General features: G+C 61.8%; 1 protein-coding gene across 1 annotated transcript in view; it reads right to left on the reverse strand.

Moving 5' to 3' along the window:
- Nucleotides 1–1,704: 1,704 nt before the first annotated feature.
- The window catches only part of CHCHD6 (coiled-coil-helix-coiled-coil-helix domain containing 6), a 119,324-nt gene continuing 100,193 nt past the window's right edge, over nt 1,705–20,835 (reverse strand). Inside the window, exons 6-8 of the mRNA XM_072942015.1 lie at nt 19,154–19,224; nt 3,269–3,404; nt 1,705–1,896 (exon numbers count right to left, since the gene is read on the reverse strand). Of these exons, the coding sequence (XP_072798116.1) occupies nt 1,891–1,896; nt 3,269–3,404; nt 19,154–19,224 (213 nt within the window). The 3' untranslated portion in view covers nt 1,705–1,890. The remainder of the gene's footprint in view (nt 1,897–3,268; nt 3,405–19,153; nt 19,225–20,835) is intronic.

A 20,835-nucleotide genomic window follows, 5' to 3' on the forward strand; every position in this document is an offset into this window, starting at 1 on the left:
ATTTGCTGCTGCCTGTGGCTGCGGGGAGGGTGGACGGGGCGTCCCTGTGGTTGGGCGTCGGCCGTGTCTCCAGAGTGGCCTGTCACTCCAAGTGCTGTGCAACTGAGTCTCTGCCCGCTGCAGATGCCCTCTCTGGCTGCAGCCGTGGACTTACCCCTGGGGCCTTGCCACAACCCCAAAGTGAGCTGTCCTGCTGGCCGGGAGGGGCTGGGGGCGGGCCCCCTGCTCTCACGCCTGCTGAGCCCAGCCGTGTCGCACGACCCTTGCTCCCCAGGAGATGCACCTGGGACGGTCTTCCCCTACAAATGAGGGAGCTGGAGGCGCCGCGCGGGGCTCGGTCTCGCCCCTGTGGCTCCGACGTGGCTCTGAACCCTGCACCAGGCTGCCCGCAGGCACCAGAGACCGCAGAGGCCAGACAACAGCCCAGGACAGAGAACCCGCACACGTCCCGGTTTCGTCTGTAACCTGGGGGCAGTAGCGGCAGTAACTACCCCAGAGGGCGTGGAGAGCGCCACGCGTGTGCTAACCGTGGGTCTGTCTCCATGAGCTGCACCCCACGGGTCTCCAGGGACCTGCCCACGGTGCTGGGCCCGGGGGCAGCCTCCACTGCGGGGGCAGCTCCAGGGCCACCTGCCCTCCAGTCCTGCTGGTTTCAGACAATGGGAGACGGAGGTTAGGTGGGGCAGGGGGAGGGAGAGGCTGCCTCTTGCAGCGGCGGTGTCCCCGGGACCCCAGCCCCTGAGCAGGGCCACTATGGTGCCAGCGTCCCCCAGGAACCTGCCTCTTTCCGCCATCCCTCCAGCCCTGGGTGACGGGCTGCCTTCTGGGCCATCACACCATCGAACTTGGGTTCTCAGCTCCTCCACCTCCTCTGGGACCGACTCCCTGCACCCAGTTCCCTCTGTTTAAATAACCGGTGCTTTCAGGCTCCTGGTTGGAGCCTGGACGCCACAGCCAACGTCATCACGTTTAATCCCCCAGCAGCTGGGTGGGCTGCGGACTAACCCTCCCTCCTGACAGTCACACGGCCGGGTCCTGGGCTGCCTCGGGGTCCAGGCCCGCTGGACACAACCCTCGCTCGTGCCATGTTCTCTCCAGCTGGCTTCGTACCACGTACGACCACGTGGGGGGCCTGGAGACCAGGCCCACGTGTAGGACTGCTGAGTACACGTGCACACACACGTGCACACAGAGCCACACCCTGAACGCGTGCACCTGACTCCAACAAAGTCCACCCAACATAGCCCTACGTCCGTGGTAGGAGATGGGGGCACCCAGCCCAGGGAAGCTTGGTTCTGGCCCCAGGATGCCCAGGAATAGGCTGAGCCAATGGAGAGAGCCGGGAGCATCAGCCTGGCCTCTGCCCTCGCCCCGCCGACCCCTGCTTTGCCTGCTCTCTGCAAACGCCCAGCTGTGCACAGTCTGTGCCCCCTCCGGGCACCCCCGGCTCCCATCTGGGGTTCTGCTCTCCCAGCCTCCGGCTGCCCCGCTGCCATCCATCCAGCTTTGGACTCATAGCTCAGCCCTGTCCATCCGGAAGCTGGCCTGCTCTCTTGCTGTGTCCCAGTGAGGAACCTTCCCCATCTGCCCACCTCCTCCAGCTCTGGGTGGCCCTTTGCTGGATGCCCACCCCCCCACCAGCTGGATGCTCCCCAGGGCAGCAGCCTGTCTGATCTTGGGGCCAGTGCAGGGCTGCACATGGAGTGAGAGAAAACAAAGACAAATGCTTTATTTGTCCGTGGACAGGTACACACACAGTTTCTCAAGCACAGGGGCAGCAGAGGCGCCCAGCAGGACAGGCTGTGGCCCAGGGGTCTGTGGGTTATGGTCCCACATGGGTCCCCTCATCAGGGCTCCAAGTCACTGCCAGGCCAGGAGTGAGGCTGCTTGTCAGCCCTGCGAGGGAGAATAGAGGTCAGTCGCTGGCGTCCCCTCCAGGTATTGCTCCATGGGGGCGACCGCTAAATGGACACGCACCCCCCACCCAGCTGGTCCCTGCAGCCTGGGACTGGGCCTCCTCCCCTCCAAGCCCAGTGCCCACACGCACGTGCCTGCGGCCCCTAGCTGACATGGCCCCTCCTCCACCGACCTCCCGCCCGCCCCACGTACAGACGGTGCTGGCCAGTCCTCCTCTGCCCTGGGGGGTCCCTCTTGTTCTCGCCTTAACCGCACAGATTTCCTGTGACCCTCCCCCAGCACGTGCTCAGGTGAGCGCTCTCACGCCCTCTGGCTGCCCGCAGGGCCTGCACCCAAGGCACCAGCATGTCCACACGCCAGCGCGCTTCCTGGCGACCACCACGCTGGGCTGAGCTCGTCTAGCAGCCGGGGAGGTTCCGCCCTGGATCAGGTGGCCTGAGTCCTAGGCTGGCTCCCTGGTGCCAGGGATGGTCCCGGCCACCTGGCCGCTTGCAGGAGTAAATCGCTCTGGGGGGTCTCTAAGGCTGGAGCCTCCCTAGGCTAGGACGAGGGGCCCGCGGGTGCCTCCCCTGCACTGGCTGCAGCTCGCAGAGGACACCTGACCTCCTCCCCAGGCTCCAGGCCCAGCTGGTCCCTGTGGAGCCCAGGGCGGTGTGGGCAGGCGGGCTGTGCGCAGGAGCGATCCAGACCCGCCTGTCTCCTACTTGGCAACAGAGGCTTGTCCCAGGGAGGAAGGCCGTGCCCCGCAGCTCTTCCAACAAACATACCAGCCATCTGGTGAGCCCAAGCTGCCCAGAGTGAGGAGGTGCCTGGGGGCGGAGGCTGGGAGCTGGGGGAGCCGGCAGGGAGGGACTGGAGGGAGGCCAGGTCTCAGGGCAGGGCCACTGCACCCCAGATGACACAATAGCCTGGAGAGCCCCTGATGCCGGCTGAGGAGTGCACGGGACCTGGGGCCACCATCGCCCGCCCACTCCCCAGAGGCTGGTCCCGTCAGTTGGGCCAGCACAGGAGCTGGGTGGGTGCAGAGCTGCCCTCTCGAGCAGGGCTCTGACCCCTTCTACTGGGTGGCCCAGCCCTCTCCACGACCCTAGCCTGCACATGCATCCCCTGCCCAACAGCCCAGAGGTAAGGGCTGGGTGGCCACCCCTGAACAGTGGGGCCTGACTATACCCAGCACAGCTCCTGGACCCAGCCTAGCAGGCTGCGCCCACACCCCCTTCCCCACGCAGATGCCTGGAGCACTCAGGGGCCAGCCGTGGACATGGTGGGCGGGAGGTCAGGATGCTGGCTTGGCGGGCCAGTGGGCAGAGGCGCCAGCTGCCCGGTGGGCGGCCAGGGGAGCTGGCCTTACCTTGTGGGCGGTGCTCACGCAGTGCTGGTAGGCTTTGACTAGGTCTGCGCACAGGAGCACCTCCTGCAGGTGGTCTCGGTAGCAGTGGAGAATCTGGGCCTGCAGCCCCGAGCACACGGGCTCCAGCCTGCGGGGCCTGCAGGACAGAGAGAGGAGGCCTGTGGTGGCCCAGCGGGCAGGGAGGGGATGGCCCACTGAGAACCATGGGCCAGGCGTGGGGGGCCCCTGCAGTCCCCGGCATCCAGACCCCCTCGGAGAGAAGGCCAGCTGGGGACCCTGCCCCGCCACAGCCTCCAGCGCAGGCGTGGGCCACTGTGACCACGGGATCACGCACAGGCGGCTGGCTTCTCTGACGAAGCTGTCTTTCTGACCTCAAAGCTAGTACGTGCACGGGGAGGAGAACTGGAAAGCCACAGGATGCCTAAGGAAGAACTAAGGTTTCAAAACCGTACTTCCTAGAGACAATCACTCCAGCGTTCTGGACGCAATTACTATTTTTTCTCTCTTCGTTTATCAAAGTAGGCTTAACGCCTAAACTTAGGCTCTAAACATATTCATCTGAAAAAAGATTACATTCTCTTTTTAAAAATATGAAGCAAATACCAAAAAAGTGAAATAAATGTTATTCTCAAAGGTCTCCTTCCTGAGGCCCCTCCACCCTTGCCTTTCTGTCTCACACACGCTCTCCTGAACACTCACCCTCTCAGACTCACACGTGCACACTCACAGGTGCACACACTCGCAAGTGCACTCTCTCACATGCACACTCTCACAGGTGCATGCATACATTCGCAGGTGCGTGCACAGGTGCACTCACAAGTGCACACTCATGCACTCTCACAGGTGCACACCTACAAATGCACTCTCACGTGCACGCTCAAGTGCACACTCACAGGTGCACACACTCACAAGTGCATTCTCTCGCATGCACACTCTCACAGGTGCATGCACACTCTCACAGGTGTGTGCACATGTGCACACACTCACAAGTGCACACTCGTGCACTCTCACAGGTGCACACTCACATGCACACTCACAGGTGCATGCATTCACAGGTGTGTGCACAGGTGCACACATTCACAGGTGCACACTCTCTCATGTGCACACGCTTCCTGCTCCGCCCAGCACGTGGGATTCCACCGTGTGCTGAGGATGCAAGCCAGGGCACGGCCAGCCCTATAGCACTGGGGGCTCCAGCCTCGAAACCCAATTCTGCTGGTGTCTGTGCAGTGAGGAAGAGGACTCAGAGAGTTCTCACTGGAGGAGAACATGGGGGTCTTTCCTCAGCACAGGACAGATGGCTCCTGGGCTCAGCCCTTACCTCTAGGGACCTGGGGTCCCCTCACTGGGCGCTATCTGCCATCACGGTGCGGTGATGGCCTCCCCCAACCCCAGTACTTGCAGAACGCCTCCGCTTCCGAGCTGAAGACTTTTTGATGTGGACACAATTCCACGTCAAAATTCCAACCCAGTTTTACTGGAACTACTCAATGAGTATTTTATTTTCTTTCAGGTTTACTTGACAGTGGATACGTCGTTTGGTATCAGAGGACAGCGGCAAGGGCTCATCTCGTGTCCAGAGATCACCCCAAAACACCGTACTGTGCTCTCTTGTTCTGACTGGTATCACCTGGATTAGCTTACGCTTGCCTCATCCACTCTGTTCCAAACGAGACTGTGGGGGAAACAGGGTCAGAAAAACACGTGGGGGAAAATGCAGTGATGTTGAAATCTAAAACGAAGTCCAGTCGTGGGTCTTTTAAACGGTTTACTCCAGGAAGGACAGCCGGCCCTCGGACAGGCATCTCCGCCACTCTCCCCGGGGCCCAGTGTGCTTCACCGCGCCCTCCAGCCAGCACCTCCCTTGGCCGCGAGCCTGTGCGCGGCTGTCCTTTCACATCAGGCCTCCTGTCCCCCCACCCCTGTCCCTGAACCCTGTGAACAGCTCCCAACCCACACGACCCCCCGGGTATGGCCAGTGGGGGGCTCGGTGGCAGCAGGACCGTCAGGGCTCACAGGTCTCGTGAGGACAGGCCCGAGTCCTGGAGCTGGACCAAGGCGGGACAGACACGCCTCCAGGTGTAAACGGGCAGCCTCGTCCTGCCCCCTTCCTCCTCTGTCTTCAGGTTCCCGCCAGGGCCGCAGGCATCCTGATGGCCGGCCTTGCAGAACCCCCAGTGGCCCCCTCACAGCAGGGTCACTCTGGGCCCAAGGCCTCTCTGCTCTGGGACTTGTCAGCAGCAATACGAGGAGACAAGATGGTGGGCAAGCGTCAACTGGAAGAAATGTCACCCGTTTGCCTGTAAAACGACGGTGAACGCATGGGACCCAGAGAGCACAGATCTCCTGGAGCCAGCCGGGCGGGGCTGGGTCCCAGCACAGGAGAGCCGCGCACCCTACCGGGCACAGCCCCGCCTCCCAGCCCTGCCGCCCAGCCCTGCCGCCCAGCAGCTGGGTACTGTTCAGCCTGGGGGACAGCTGCCCTGCAGACACACAGAGGACGTCCCCACGGCAACCTTCCCGGGGCCCAGGCAAGACCCACCCTCCGTCCGAGGGGCTTTGCGGCCACATGCCCCTGTGCATTAGGAGCTGGGTCTGGGTGGTTCAGGGCTATCGCCCCGCCAGAAGTGGCCCCCTCGCCAGCCCCGACGCCCCCGGCACACTGGGCTGAGACAGCCAGACTGGAGCATGAGGACCGGGGTGGGCAGGGTGGTAGGGTGGGAGGAGAGCTGGGGGAGGCGCTGCCCCTGAAGTCTTGCTGGACAAGCACTGCAACAGGAGGCTTCAGGCCGCAGACGTGGCTGGAAGGCAGGCCCATCTGCCCTTCCGTCCCCCTCTGACCTGTGTTTCCAGGTCACTCCACACTGTCTAGGGCTCCTCAGGCCTCGAGGCTGTCTCTTTCCCAGAGCCTGAAGGCACCCATTGCGGCGTCCCTGCTCCATGGAGCAAGCAGACCCCCGAGCCAGCCCTGCGCGCCAGTGGGCAGCACACAGGTCTGGGGGCAGACACACCAGGCTGGGGCTCGGGCTTGGCCACTTTCTGTTATGTGTTTGAGGTCAGAGGAGAGGAGGGCCAGGCCTCAGAGCAGCTGGGAGCGACTGGTGCAGTCTGTTCTCTGCACTCAGCCCTCCCTACGCGCACGCACAGGCCCTCACACCTTCCCTTTGCCCCACAGACTGTGGGCTCCTGCGACCCAGAACCCCCACGGCCAACCCCCAGACCCCAACAACACGCACTCCTGGGCTCAGGACCTGGAATCCCATGGTCCCTGAGCCTCACATTCTAGGAAGTTACCCCCAATCTGCCGCTTCCTCACCGAAGCCCCCACCTAGCACCGAGGGGCCCACTTCCCTCCCAGTTTCAGTCCTGGGGAGTGCAGGTCACCCCGGGCGACCCCAGTCAGAGAGCTGGGGTCACTCTGGACGTGCCCCCGCCTTCGTTCTGGACATCTTACTTTCCAGCTATACTGATCCCGACTCTCTCCAGCCTTACTGGAAACCGACGTCGTCCCCACCCCAACCCCAGGCAGCTCAGGCACCCCCTGCATCCCTGTGACCAGCTGACCCCGAACTGGGCGGCTCTCGAGGCCACCCCTCCTCTTGCTGCCTCCTCCGCCCTCCATCCTTGAGGCCTTCAGTGTCCCTCAGATGCTCCTGGGCTTCTGGCTCAGGTCTGTAGAGGCCGCACCACACCCCCCCCCCGACTCCTGCCTGGTCTGCACCAGCCCCGCCCCGCTCCACTTCTGGGTGTTCCCAGAGCAGACCCCCGAGGCCTCCTCACGGCCACAGAAGCTTCCAGAAGGGCCCCCTCCTTCTCCTTCTCTAGTCCCCAGGCCTCTGGGGGCCCGGCTCTCCTGATGGCCCGGAGCCACCCCCTCCACAGTCTGGGGTCTGCCTCCCCCCGCGCCCCGGGGGCCAACAGCGCCCTGCGGGCATGGACACACCTCCTGAGCATCCCCACTTCTCACACCCCACCTCCTCCGCCGGGGGGTTCCTTCTGCAGGGCCAAGCCCCCCCCACCACGGCCCTTGGCGCAGCTCCTCCCCCCAGCCTGGGTGGTCTCTCCTCCAGCCTTTCTCTCTCCTTTCATCCACCTTCCCCACCGAAACACACTCATCCTTCTGAAAAGGCTACAAACCCATGTCCTGGGAAAGGCGACAGTCAGCCACGCAGGAAAGTGGCGGGAGCAGACAGGGTTCTGACCTGGCGGAAGCGAGCGGGAAGCAGACAAACCAGTCACCTTCCGACAGATGGCTCCTTGGCTCGGCGGCCGCGTCCAGGCCTGCGGTCAGCGCAGCGTCTAACCTCCACCCGCGTGAGGGAGGACTGGGCCCCCGACCGGGCTCACTTGGGCCTGGGGAGCTCCCACGGGAGGGGGTGACAGGTGCCCCGACCTCGGTACATGGCTTAGGAGGGCTCTGAGGACCAGCACCCGCAGGCCCGACCCAGCATAGCGGTGGTTCTGCCGGCGGGGCCGCCAGCCCTAGGCTGGCTGTGAGGCGGAGGGACGTCAGGGCCTGGTGGTCTGGCCCCACCTCACTGGCCCTCCACGCTGCTCCTCCAACTGTGGGAAGTCCCAGAACCTCCAAGGGAGAAACGGCCAAGGGCACGGAGAGGCAGCAAAGATGCCTGGAGGTCAGGCCTGCCGGGCCCGTCTGACGCCTGGCCAGTGACCGCGGAGGAGGGGCCGCGTGGCCGAGCGGGAAGGCGGGCCGGAGGGAGGGCGGGCCGGGCCCCCTCCAGCGAAGCCCCCTCCCCGCCCTGCCCCCAGCTCCCAGGGACGGGGTCTCGGGCACAAGCCCAGCTGCCCATCCGCCCGCGTGCGGCGTCCTCTGCAAGCTCTCTTATTTAATAAACGAAATCTCATCAACTTATCCGGCTCCTGTTATCACTGCTGACATCAATCTGATAATATTGGCCTGGTGTGGAACCGGGCTATTAGACGTCTGCCTGGCACTTAATTTCAGAGACAAGCCGGCAGTGGGTGAACCTGCGAGCAGGCTTTTTATTACGGCTGTGGGGGAGCGTCCCGAGAGCCGCTCGTCCGTCTTCGTCAGGTCCAGCCCGGCTGCGAGCGGGACAGGCGCTGCTGTAACCACGGCCAGGGCTGAGGTGCTGGGCGGACCCGCTGCTTACAGAGGACTTGGTGAACTGACCACGGGCCACTCAGCCCAGCGGGAGGGCCCACAGGCCGGCCGTCTGCCAGCCTGCCCCGCGGGGCCACTCGCTGAGCCCACCCCCACCCCAGCAGGAGGCAGCTGTTCAGGAGCCCAGGCCCGCAGGGCTCTGCTCCCCAGGAAACGAAACGCAAATGGGCTGCTCGTCGGGTGACAGGCTTTCTCCCTGGGACCGTCACCACACACACACGCACACACAGACCAGAGGACAGCTCAGCTAGGGACCCAGCCTGACGAGGCCTGTCCCCTTGAAGGCTGTCAAGGCCACAAGAGACAAAGACCCAGGAACTGCCCACAGGAAGGAGACTGCCGGCCACAGGGCGCAGCACGACGAGCACCGGGCAGAAAGGAAAGAGGTGCAGGCCGGGCGCGGGGGCTGAGGCGGGGCGGGGCGGGGCCAGCGCGGGTCTCCTGGCCGGAAGGGCCGTGTGCGGTCACGCGGGACAGTCCTGGGGGGGTGCCCGGTGGACTCGAGTCCTTAGGGGCCACAGGTCACTGTGCCAGAAGCAGGGACGGGTGGGGACACAGACTCGGGGGCACCTGACCGGTCGGGGCCTGGGTGACAAAGATACGAGAGCTTCTCGCTCGTTCTTGTGACCTTTCTGTGCGTTTGAAATTATTTCAAAATAAAACAAAATAAAACCCAGCACGGGTGGCAACCTGAGAGGACTGACGGCACCCAGAGGACACACTCATCCCAGAGAAGAGCAACAGATCGTCCTCTCTTCCGTTTGTCCAGCGAGGCGTGGGGGAGGGCAAGCTCGCCGAAGGCGCTCTACATTCATCTGAAAAAACAAACTGGAAAAAGGTCACCGAGGTGGGGGAACTTGCTCCGCTGGGTATTTAGTATTTTAAATAACTGTAGCCACATGTTTTATACGTATTTAAAACGTGCGGGGCTGGCCCCAGAGAAGTCTAGAAAGAGATCCGAGGACGTCTTCATTCCAGCATCCAACTTCTGTGCGCTCAACCTACCTGCTCCCAGACTCGGAGCCTAGAGAGACGGTCCCCCCAACCCACTGACCGGAGGACCCCTGCACCCCGCCACGGCACGCAGCAGCCAGCCGGGGCCGTGTGTCGTGTGTGCGAGCACGTGCACGAGTGTGCAGGAAGACGTGCTGGGGGGCACGAGGGAACACCCAGGGCCGCGTGTGTCCAGCCCGGACCACGCACACCGTCCTCTGGAGGTGGACCCTTCGGGCAGGCCCCCTGCTGCTGCAGGTCAGAGCTGCTGGGTGAAGGGTGGAGACCCCAACCCTTCAGATCCCCAGCCTCCCACACAGGTGCCCTCCTCGTGGTCTGGAGACGGTCGGGATGCCACACGTGAGCACTAACTCTACGTGAAGGAGCTCAGAGGCCGCAGACTTCCTTCCTGGAACCCCACCCCGGCCCGCAGCCCTCGAGCCCTGGCGCCGAGGGTCGGGCAGTGCGCATCTCTGGGACTGCGGCGCTGCCCCTCTTGACCTTCTCGAGGCTCACTGCAGGGGGACAGAGGCCCGGCCTGACGGGGCCTCCGCAGGACTCTGAGCAAGGCCTCCTCTCGGGAAGCAGATCCGGGAGGCGCCGGACTCGGAAGAGTAAACCCGATGAGGAGGCCAGTCAGTGGGAGCCTGTTCCCCAACTGAAAACGGAGACCCTCCACTGTGACGGTACCCCCTCCCAGAGCCAAGGTGAACGTGACCCTCCAGAGAGAGCAAACTTGGCACAAGGCAGGGCCTCTGGGGACGGTGGCTGCATTCTGAAGTGAGCAGGGAACCAAGTGCCATTGGTCTCTGTCGAGGGATGGGCTCGCGGACCACCGGCTCTGAGGCCAGCTTCCTGGGTCAGGGACAGTGAGCAGGAAGAAGGCCGCGGCGGGTGGTCAGCAGGGGACACAGGCTCCAGGCTCTTCAAACCCAGCAGAGCAGGCTGGGCCCACCGCCTGTGGTCCTCGGACAGCCCCCCACCTCATGGAGCCCCTCGTCCCCCGCAGCACTGGGGCAGGGGACGACCCCCACCCCAGCACCCCTGCTCACCTGCCTTGGTCAGGGGCCTCCCTTCTTCTGGGTGGACCCGGCCCCCCGCCTGGCGCCCAAGCCCAGCGTCTGTGGAGCCCCTTCTCACCCCTCTGGCCGGCTCCGGGGTCTGGGACGGCCCCTCGTCCCGCTTTCCTAGCCTGTCCCCTCACGGCACTTATCTGTTGCTCCCCCGACTGGCCTTGCATGTTGGTGGGGGGGCAAGCCCAGCGCGTCTGTTGGGGTGTGAGCCCCACGCGTCTGTTGGGGGGGGTGAGCCCCTGGGTGCGTCGCTGCAGGCGGTGGGCAGTTCCCCAGCGGGCCCCTCCTCTGCCTCAGAACCGTGAGCGGTTCACCTCCCAGACACTGCCAGTTCTCCTTCGAAGACACCCATCTGATCTTATCAGCTCCTGCTCAGACGCTTTCTGTGGCTCGCCCCGCCTGTGGGATGAATTCCAAACTCCAAGTTCTTCGCCGGCACGAGGGCTTTTCACATTTGGGACCAGGCCGCCCTCCCTCCCAGTCGCCTCCGAGCCTCACCAACCCCCTAAACCTGTTCCTGCGCAGCACAGGTGCCCCTCCCTCAGCTCGGCACCCCAGGCCTCCGCTCACCCTGCAGAACCACCCGGACCCCACAAACGTCCCAGGAAGTCCCCGGGCCCCTGCCTGGGAGGGTGACATTCACCTGGGGCTGCAGCGACCAGCACAGGGTCCAGCAGCCCGCTCCCCAGACACAGAGCCAGCTCTGGGAGGGCGGACTGCGGAGCAGACGGCAGCGCTGGGCTCCTGTCCACAGAGTCTGAGGTCCTGGGAGCGGAGTGGAAGCTCACAGGATGGAGCCCCAGGCACCTCCAGAGGGCGGGGCTGCCCGGGGAGGCAAACCATGTGGCACCCACCCTCTGCAGCAGCCTCAGGAGAGAGAGGCCCAGATCAGCACCCCCCAGGCCCCTCTTTAAAGAGAAACCATGACTTAAAAAAACCTAAGGGGCAGGGAGGTAATGAGCAAATGCAACCAGGCCCTCCCCGACTGCCTCTGCGGACGGCGACCCTGGCGATGGAGCAGGGCCTGGGGACCAGTCTGGGAGGGATGTGTCCCTGCCCCCAGCTGGCCAAGAACAGACCATGAGGAGACCCTCCCGGAGAAGCCTGGAGGACAGGCGGGGATGCAAGGAAAGTGGCCCCTCTGCTCGAGCCCGGCGTGGGGAGGGCCGCCCAGCACAGTGACAGGGCCATGTCCCTCTGATGTCTCGGGATAGTACAGGCGGGCAGCTGCCTCCCCTTGGCTGTCACACACGGTCTCCCAGCGTGAGTCAGGGGCCCTCTCTGGGCTATCTCTGGTTTCCAAGCTGCTGCCACTGGCCAGTCCGACACCGCCTCCCAGAACCTCCGGGTGCCCGCGCTCGCTGTCACAGTGACAGGACAGACACCGCCCGTCCCCATGTCCTGCCCAGTGAGGCTCCACCTTGTCCATCTGCGACAGGGACGTCCAAGAACAGGCAGCAGGTGAGTCAGAGGCCAGGCCTCGCCCAGAGAGCTGCACACTCGCATGTGTGCACACAGACAAACTCACATGTATACAGACTCACAAGCCATGCGTGCACTCATGTGTACACTCACACACACATGCAGGCAGTACACCGACGCTTGCACACAGAAAGGTACACACGTGCACACGCAGATGCACACACGTACAGGTGCTCACACAGACATGCGTACGTGCACACACTCACGTATGCACGCCTTCCAACATACACTCGCATGCATTTGCATGCACTCTCACACGTGTGCACACTCATGCACCAGGCCAGCTCCTGCCGCTTGTGGTCGCTGTCCCCGTCACCCAGTGCCTGACTCCCCAACTCATCCATTGACAGTCCTTCCCCTGTCAGTGTCTTTCTACCCTTATCAAGTTTTAGTCATACCGGCTACAGGAGCACATGCACGCACAGAGTCAAAGCCATCCTGAGTGTCCTGGAACTGCCCAGAGGAGGCTGCCGTGCCCGCCTGGAGCCCGTCCTTCCAGACCGTCCCTATGTGCACACAAACTACAGAGCAGACATGGTGCAGCGCAGTGTCAGGGCACAGACAGCCACGACGAGCTCTTCCCAGACGAGACATCCTGCGTGTCTTCTGAGTCCCCTTCCAGCTTCGTCTGCTGCTCCAGAGTCGACGGATCAGGCTGGCCTCTGTCCCTGCATGGCCTGTGAGGCTCTCACGCTCGGAGACACGGTGGCAATGCCCTTGCCTGTGGCTGCCCTGCGCACATGTGAGGGCTTGAGGCCACGTCCCCAGACGGGGAGCTGTGGGGCAGAATCACTCTAGGTATCGAGGACTGGGCCTCTCCTGGCCACCACTCTCCAACCTTTCTAACTCTGAACCCACTAAAGTGTGAGTTTCCACAAAATAATACCTACTGTTTACTGAGTGTTTATTATGTGCTTAACAAATGACCTCAAACCTTCAGAAGCAAGAGGAGTGCATGTCAGCACAGCCTCGTCCTCTGACTGGCACCACTGGGACCTGCACACCCCCCACTGGACCTAAGGCCCCGCCGCGCACACGCGGCCCCACCGCGCACTGAGGAGATGCCTGAACCGTCGGCTGTGTGTTTTTAAATCCCACCCCAAATGCCACAAATGGGCATCGGCTTGCCTGCCCGCCAGTGTGCACTCGACCAGCATCGCGCAAAGCTGAGTCCTGGGCCGAACGCTGGGAAGGCCGAGGAACTCAGGGCAGTGGACGGACCTCTGGGGGAGACCAACAGTAGGCAGGAAAGATGCCTGGGTTGGGTTCTGAAAAGTGAGCATAATCTGTAAGGAAAGAAGAGGGAGGGCGTTCCAGACAGAAAGCGGGAGACACAGACGCACCACACAGCCGATTCTGAGTCCTGAAATGAGCGGAGTCGCAGGTGGAAACTACCAGGAGTCCTCCCACCCACGACAGCACGCGGTCCCCTTGAACGCCCACCCGGGAGCTGAGTCCCGCTGTGGGGCTGACACACAGAATCCTGACGCCACGTCCAGACGCAGCGTCTGCCGGGGCAGGAAGCAGCCTCCTCCCAGCATGTCCCCCTCAGCTGAGGGCGCAGTCACCCACACCTCCGGGGGTGCTCCACCCCGCGGCCACACAGTACGGCCTGTGCCTCTTAGCTGCTCTCCTGCTGTGGGAGGCGGAGCTCTGCCAGCACAGGTAGGGCCAGCCCTGCTGAGGGCCTGTGGCTGGGAAGGACCACACACAGACACCATACACAGACACCACAGTGCACACACAGACACGTGCACACACGTGCGTGCACACACGCACACAGGCCTATGTGTGTGCACATGCACTCAGGGAAGCCCATCCGTCAGGCAGGCAGAGAACTCCCTGCCCAAACATTTGGGACGGGGCATTGCAGCCCAGGAGAAAAGAGCAGGTGTAGACGCTACCTGACTGGGTTCAGATCCCACGGTGCCCCGTGCCTGCCCCGTTTCACAGTTGGGGAAGGGAGCCTGCAGGCCGTGGGACTTTGTCTCAGTGCTGGCCACACGCTTCCCATAAGGACTCCAAACTGTGAGCCCCACACAGCAGCAACACGTACTGAGGGCCAGGCCCCCATTTTCTTGGAGGAATGGACTTCCTGCACTTCGATCTGGTGAAAGAATTATTAAATGGGTTTGCCGTGTTGACCTCTCAAAGAGCCAGGTACACCACTGTAAGCCACGCTTTGGCAAATTTCTGAATAGAAAATGCTTCTTTTGAAAGGTTAGTTGAGACACGGACGGGGGTGGTGAAGCACCTTTTGAATTCAGGGCGACGTGAGTGTTTTCTGCGTTAGAGAACGTTTGGAATGCCGTCTCCTCTGGGGCTCGAACGCACGGCCGTTGTCCTGACGGGTGGTCAGCCTCACCACTAGGCCCCTGGTAGGCGCAGGCTGGGGAAGCTCGTGCGCCTGAAGCCAGGCCCTCCAGCCAGCGGCCCTGACCTCCCTCATCAGGCCTCTCGGATCGTGGTCCTCAGAGACAACGACTCAGCTCCAGGAAATGCTTAATAACCTTCCTTCAGCTCAATTGTTCCAACCTCTCTGAGGGCTGTTCTCCGTGGGGCTGGGGGGCTGAACAAGTTTCCTGACGGGGAGGAGCCGAGACAGGTCGGAATGAATCCCCTGGGAAGAGGACGGAGGTCGTCATAAAAAAATAGATGTGACAATAAATGCAGGATGCCCCCTGGTGTCTTGATCCCTCCCTTCAGGGAATCTGAGCAATTCGCTTTCTGTGCTGTTATGAGGTGAAGGGTGTGTGTGTGTGCGTGTGCATGTCTGCGTGTGCTCGTGTGTGTGTGTGTGTGCGTGTGGGTGCGTGTGGCTGCATGCGTGTGGACGTCGGCCTCGCGCACAGGCTCCTCCTCAGTCACCAGCTCCCACCGCCCTCAGCAGGTGTTTCCTGAAACCTGAGGACACGCAGGAAAGCTCGGTGGCCCAAGGGAGGTTGGGAGAGTTGCCCGTCCAGCAGCGTCTAACGCCGTCGATGCAACCGGTGTCTGCTTGGCAAACTCCACCTCCGTCGCCCCACTGGGGCGTGGCTTGTGGAAGAACCACGCTCTCCTTCGAGAAAAAAATTTAAAAGTTGGGATTTAAAAGTCTGTTTGAAGGCTACTGAGGACACGACAAAGCAGGACCTGAGGGCCAAGGTCGTGGCGAGAAGGGAACTTGGAGGTGAGTGCCCATGCAGGGGCCACTGCCCCCAGAGTTCTCGCGATTCCTGGTGCTGGGAGACAGCCTCTGCTCCAGGGCTTCTGGGCCTCTCAGGACGTTCTCCCAGGACGGGGACACAAACTGCTTTGGGGCCTGAGCTGCTGAGGCAGCTGGACTTGAGGGACCAGGACCCTGGGAGGAGGGAGCTACAATGTAGTGAGGAACTCGGTTGTCCTCCTCTTTTAAGGCATTTTCCAGATCCCTGAGCTCAAGAAGCCTCCAGGTAAAAAACTAAGAACTTGGTAAAAAGCCACTGAAAGGAGACTGGAGTTTTCAGAAGCTCCACAGAGTTGAGGAAGCAAAAACAGGGGCCTAGAGCTCACCATGGAGGGGGGCCTGGACCCTGAGGATGGGGCGCATCAGAAGCAGCCAGAGCTCTGCTGCCAAAGTCAGCTCAGACCGCAGCGCTTGAGGTGATGCCTCCGCCTAGCGCCTCGGGGGCAGGCGAGTGCCTGCGACACCCTCAGCGCCTCCGTCCTTCCTCCGCGATGTCTGGCATCCAACCGAGAATCACCAGGCACAGAACAAAACAGGACCAAGGGGAAGAAACAGGCCACAGACACAGACCTGCAGATGACTTCAGAATAACTACAATCAATATGTTCAAGAATTTAGATGCAAAACCCAGACTCTCACCTGAGACCGGGGGAGAAGAAGTGAAGTGACCTTCTAGAACTGAAGAAAACGCAGTAACTGAAATTCTGAATTCATGAATAGGTTTAAGGCAGAGGATCAGGGAAGTGAAAGGTCGGTACACACAGCTCAGGTCACAGCACGGAGCTGGAGAAACTGAGGAAGCGGAAGAGACAGCGCAGAGACACGTGAGCTGTAATGCGGGGCTGCCGCTCCACGGAGGGCAAAACAGGGTTTAATCTGAAGAGAGAATAGCTGAAACATTTCTAAAACTCACCAAAGGACCCCAAGGCACAGACCTCAAGCAGGAAAAAGGAAAGAAAACTTCAACCCGGACACTCCAGAGTCTGCTAAAAAAAAACAAAGACAAAGGGAAAATCTGAAAATCAGACAGAGAAAAAGAGAGAGAACCACAAAAGAATCAGAGTAACACCGACGCTGACTTTTGCGGGGATCAGATGTCCAGTGGAGTGCAGAGACTCCTTGAAAAAGCCCAAGGAAAGGGCTGCTGTGTCTTCAAAAGTGAAGGCACCTCCAGACAGCCTGTAATCAGCAAACCACAGCAAGAGAAGCACCAGAAGTTCTTTAGATGGAAGGAAGTGATCTCAGGAAGAACCACAGATCTGCACATCAGCAACGATCCAGAGGGTCTGAACACGGCTGCCCAGCCCAACCTGGGGACACACAGGACGTGCGCCCGACAGAACACGGCACGCTGCTGCAGGCACACGGCAGCTGCACGCACACCAGCCACTGGGTCACACGGCACGACTCAAAAGTTTACAGGATTTAGAGTGAGTTCTCTCGTCACAGAATTAAACCAGAAATCAATGATTCAAGAGGCAACCAGAAAATTACCAATGTTTGGAAATTCAGCAATACATTGTGTGATAACCTATGAGTCAAAGAAGAAATCAGTATGAAAATTAGAAAGATCGCGAGCTGAATTATAATGAAAGCACAATAGATCAAAACTTGCAGGGCGTAACAAAAGCTGTGTTTATAGAGAAATCACTACCTTAAATGCATGTGTCAGGAAAGAACGCAGCTGAAATGGCATCTCACTGCTCTTGGCTCACAAGCAGAATCTCTGTGTACGACAGTCCTCGCAGTCTGGCTCCTGCGACTTCTCATGCCCTCCTCTCCAGCCCTGCAGGCTTCCAATCCCTTGAATATGCCAGTTACTCCCTGCCCCAGGGCCTTTGCACCTGCTGACCTTCCTTTGACATGCTCTCTCTCTCTCTCTGTCTCCCCTCCGGGCCGACTCCTCTGTGGAGTCAATTTAAGAGGAGCCTCTGGACACAGGTCTGGGTCAGGGCGCCTTCTCTCAGGAGGTCTGTCTTTCATGGCTCACTACCGCCACTGTCCATCAGTCACTGGGCAACTGCTTTTGGTGCAATTAATTTTAAGATGTGGTCTGTTATCCCCAAATGCCGTAAGCTCCTTGCTGGCAGGACGGGAAGCTGTCCTGTCGTCCTATCTCCAGTGCCAGGCACAGTGCCTGGTGGACGCAGGAGAAACGCAAGGGCATCTGGTCAACCACCTAAGAAACTGCTCTGCTGACTCTGAGTTGCTAAAAGACGCCCAGTCTCAGAAGAAAACTCCCCAGCGTGACCACTGCCGGCAGCTGCGTTTACTTCCACGGAGGTATTTACGATGCAATTGACCGTTATTTGCAAACCCAAGAACTCTCCCTAAGAAAGACTCCACCCCACCCTAGGGCTTAAGTAAGACACTTCTAACTCTGCCTCTTGTTTGCTCTGTCTGGGAAAAGACATGTTTTCTCAGTAAACTCAATTTATGTACTAAGTCTGTTCGTCGTCCTGCCAGCAGGTGATGAAGGTGATGACAAAGTAAATGAATGCTGAGCCCCGGCAGCAGCTGCTGACGTCCTAGGTCCACCCTCCACGTGCATCTCAAGGGCAGACGAGAGAAGCCCAGAGGCCGTGTGACTTGCTCAAGGCGCAGAACCAGCGAGAGGCAGGGCTGAGGTCCAATCCAGGTCTGCAGGCCCTTACCTCCGACCTGATCTGCCGCCCCCTCACGTGCAGAGCGGCGTCTGAGGAATGGCCTGCAGGTGCCAGGTGTGAGACTGGACAGCCGAGGGAGCTAGCCAGCCTCTCCGGCCTCCGTTCTCAGAATGTGACACAGGACCACCGGCAGTAAACGAGGGGCAGAGTGGAAGTGCCCTGGGCCCCGACCGCCCAGCGACACTGGTCGGGGCAGCAGTCGTCCAGGCGGCTGTAGCATGTGGAACCTTCCCCTCGCCTCCCACGCGGTCCCCCTCGCCTCTCCGGGTCATGTTCCCGGGGGCTGTCACCCAGCCTCTCCCACTCACTGCAACTCTGAGTGTTTCTCAGCCCCGATGAGCCGGGCAGGACCTTGTCTGCAGGGGACCTGCAGCTGGAATGATCGGCGCTCAGGGTCCACGCAGCCCCCGTGCCCACTCGCTTCTGGGCTCCGAGGGTCCCACAGGCATCTCTGCCGCTCGCTGGAAAGCCCTCCTCCGAGTGTCTGCCCCACCCCAGGCCCTAAGCCGCAGGAGGGGCTCTCCTCCCTACACCCACCCTTCAGTCGGCTGCACCAGCGTCCGTGTATGTCCCCAGGAGGTCCCTGCCATGCCAGGTATGACTAGATGTGCCCCCCTGCTCCCCACATGGCTTTCCTCAGCAGCCAAAGCCCCCGAACCTCTGTGAGTGTCCCCTCAAGGTGGCGGGCCCTCCCCTGCCCCACTCTGCACGGTGACTGGATTCTGGGGACTCACCCCAATTCAGCCCTGGGGGGACAGGGAGCTGTGGAGACCCAGGGTATCTCCGGAGGTCTGCGGGTCCCAGGAGACAACCGCACAACAGGGACCCCGCAGGCCTTCCCAAGGCCTGCACCCTCATTTCCGCCGTTGTGGCTCCGAGGCCTCCCCTCCAGCACGGGAGCACGCAGACGACAGGGTACTCCTCGGGGCCACCTGGGCATCTGTGCAGACTGCGGGGCTCAGGCCCAGGCACGCAGAGGAGCCCACAGGGGACAGGCCACTCTGGAAGCCCCTCCAAGGGTGGGGGGTGCGCAGCAACACTTCCTGCCTCCCTGGGGCCCCGAGGGCAGCACCCGGCCCAGCTCGCAGGACACAGGCCTGAACGGCTCAGCCGACCTCAAGCCCCAAGACCCCGCCCCCCAGGCAGAGGGCAGGTCTGCTCACCGGCCAGTCACAGCCAGCACAGGGCGGCCTCAGACCCTGGGCGAACAGACAGCGTCTGTGTTACTAGGGACGTAACGCCAGGCTCGAGGTGACAGGTTTGAAGCGCGTGGGGGAGTTTCACACACACGGGCTAAGCTCACAAGGAAGCTGCTCTTACTTGATGGCGCCTTCCATTTTCGAAGCTGCCTCGTGGAACTGCTGTGAAGACAGCCTGTACGTCTCGACGTTCTACGAAGAGAAAACAGAACCAGTTACCAGGCTGAACCTCCCTCCCTCCCTTCCGGGTGCAGCCCCGCTGAACCCACAGAGGCCCAGCCCCCGGGCAGCACCACACAGAGGGCGACTGGTCCACAGTGAGGGCCCAGCTCCTCGGGGACCCACCATGGCTGCAGAATCCTCAGAAGCCACGGCTGGAAGGACACGCAGGCCCTGCACTCAGGGGTCCCACCCACCCCGTCTTGTAGATAAAGCTTTACTAGCATACAGCCACGGCCACGACCCGTGAATGCACCATCTGTGGCTGTTCCTGTGCACCACAGCGTGGACAGGCTGTGCTGCCCGTGTGGCCTAAGGCATTTACTACCTTTAAAGAAGTCTGCTGAGCCTCCTCCTGGTCCAGCCCCTACGGCAGGTGGACTGCTGCCCAGAGACGTGCAGCCATTCGTCCAAGTCACACAGCAGGCGGCGGTGCCAGGACCGCAGCCCAGGCGTCTGGCTCCAGCTGGGACCACGCACTCAGCAGCACTGCTGGGCCATCCCAGAGGCACACATGTCCTTCCTTCCGAGGCCACCCAGTGGAAGTGCCCAGGGCCCGGGCGGTGTGGAGGGGGCAGCATGAGAGAGAGGCGTCCCTCTGGTCAGTCCCACCACCTCTTTGCGCCCCAAGGCCACCTGGGCCCAGCCCCTAGCCCTCCCAGTCTCCAGAGGAGACCAGCAGAAAGAGCAGCGGCCCCAGCCCCAGCCCCGTCAGGCTTCCCAGCAGACCCGGCTTCTCACAGGACGTGGTCTTGAGAATGAAGCCGGAGACAGGGCTGGCCTCGGACTGCCCAGCAAGACGTCTCGTGGGGCTGCCCACCCTGCGAGGACCTGGGCCAGACCTGCCCACAGCAGTGTGGGAGGGCCGGTCCCCACTTTACAGGTGGGCAAAAGCAGGCGTCTGGCTCCAGGTGCTCCCTGGGGCGTGGACAGCTGGTCCCCAAGAGTAGCTGGTGAGGCAGGCAAAGGGACCCCCGCACCCCCAAGCCTAGCTCTCCCCACTCCACCAAGCACACAGGTAGCCTGGCCAGAAGGAACACACCACTCAGACCAGAAAGAGTGACCGGTGCCCAGAGCCATGCAGGGCATCAAAGGCGGGGGCTGGCCCGGAGGGGACCAGGCCTCCGGGAAGAGCCAGCTGGGACAGACGTGGACGGGGCCCCGAGAGCTCAGGCTCATGAGGGGTGGGAATTCTGCTCCGGGCCCTGCTGGAGTGACCCTGCTGCCCGCCTCTGGCCCCAGCTGCTGAGTGAGGTCACCCTGCATCTCCCCAGTTCGGTTCTTTACCTCTGACCTGGGGAGACAGCCAATGCCCCCAGTGGTCGCCGGGCACTGCGAACACTCCAGGACCACAGGTGCGGAGTGAATGGGGGCTCCCCCTCGCCCCACCACCCGAGCTTCACGAGACCAACACCCAGCTCGTCATCTCCCTGGACCCTGAATCTGCCTCAGCCAGTGGACAGTGGACCAATACCCAGGCCCCTGGAGGATGAGGATGCAGGTCACGCTGCCCCTCTGCCCCGTGCAGGCAGACGCCCTCCTGACCTCGCGACAGGCTCCACCCTGGGCCCAGGTGGTACCCAC

The sequence above is a fragment of the Vicugna pacos genome, chromosome 17, assembly GCF_048564905.1.
Source record: "Vicugna pacos chromosome 17, VicPac4, whole genome shotgun sequence".
NCBI classification, from domain to species: Eukaryota; Metazoa; Chordata; class Mammalia; order Artiodactyla; family Camelidae; genus Vicugna; species Vicugna pacos.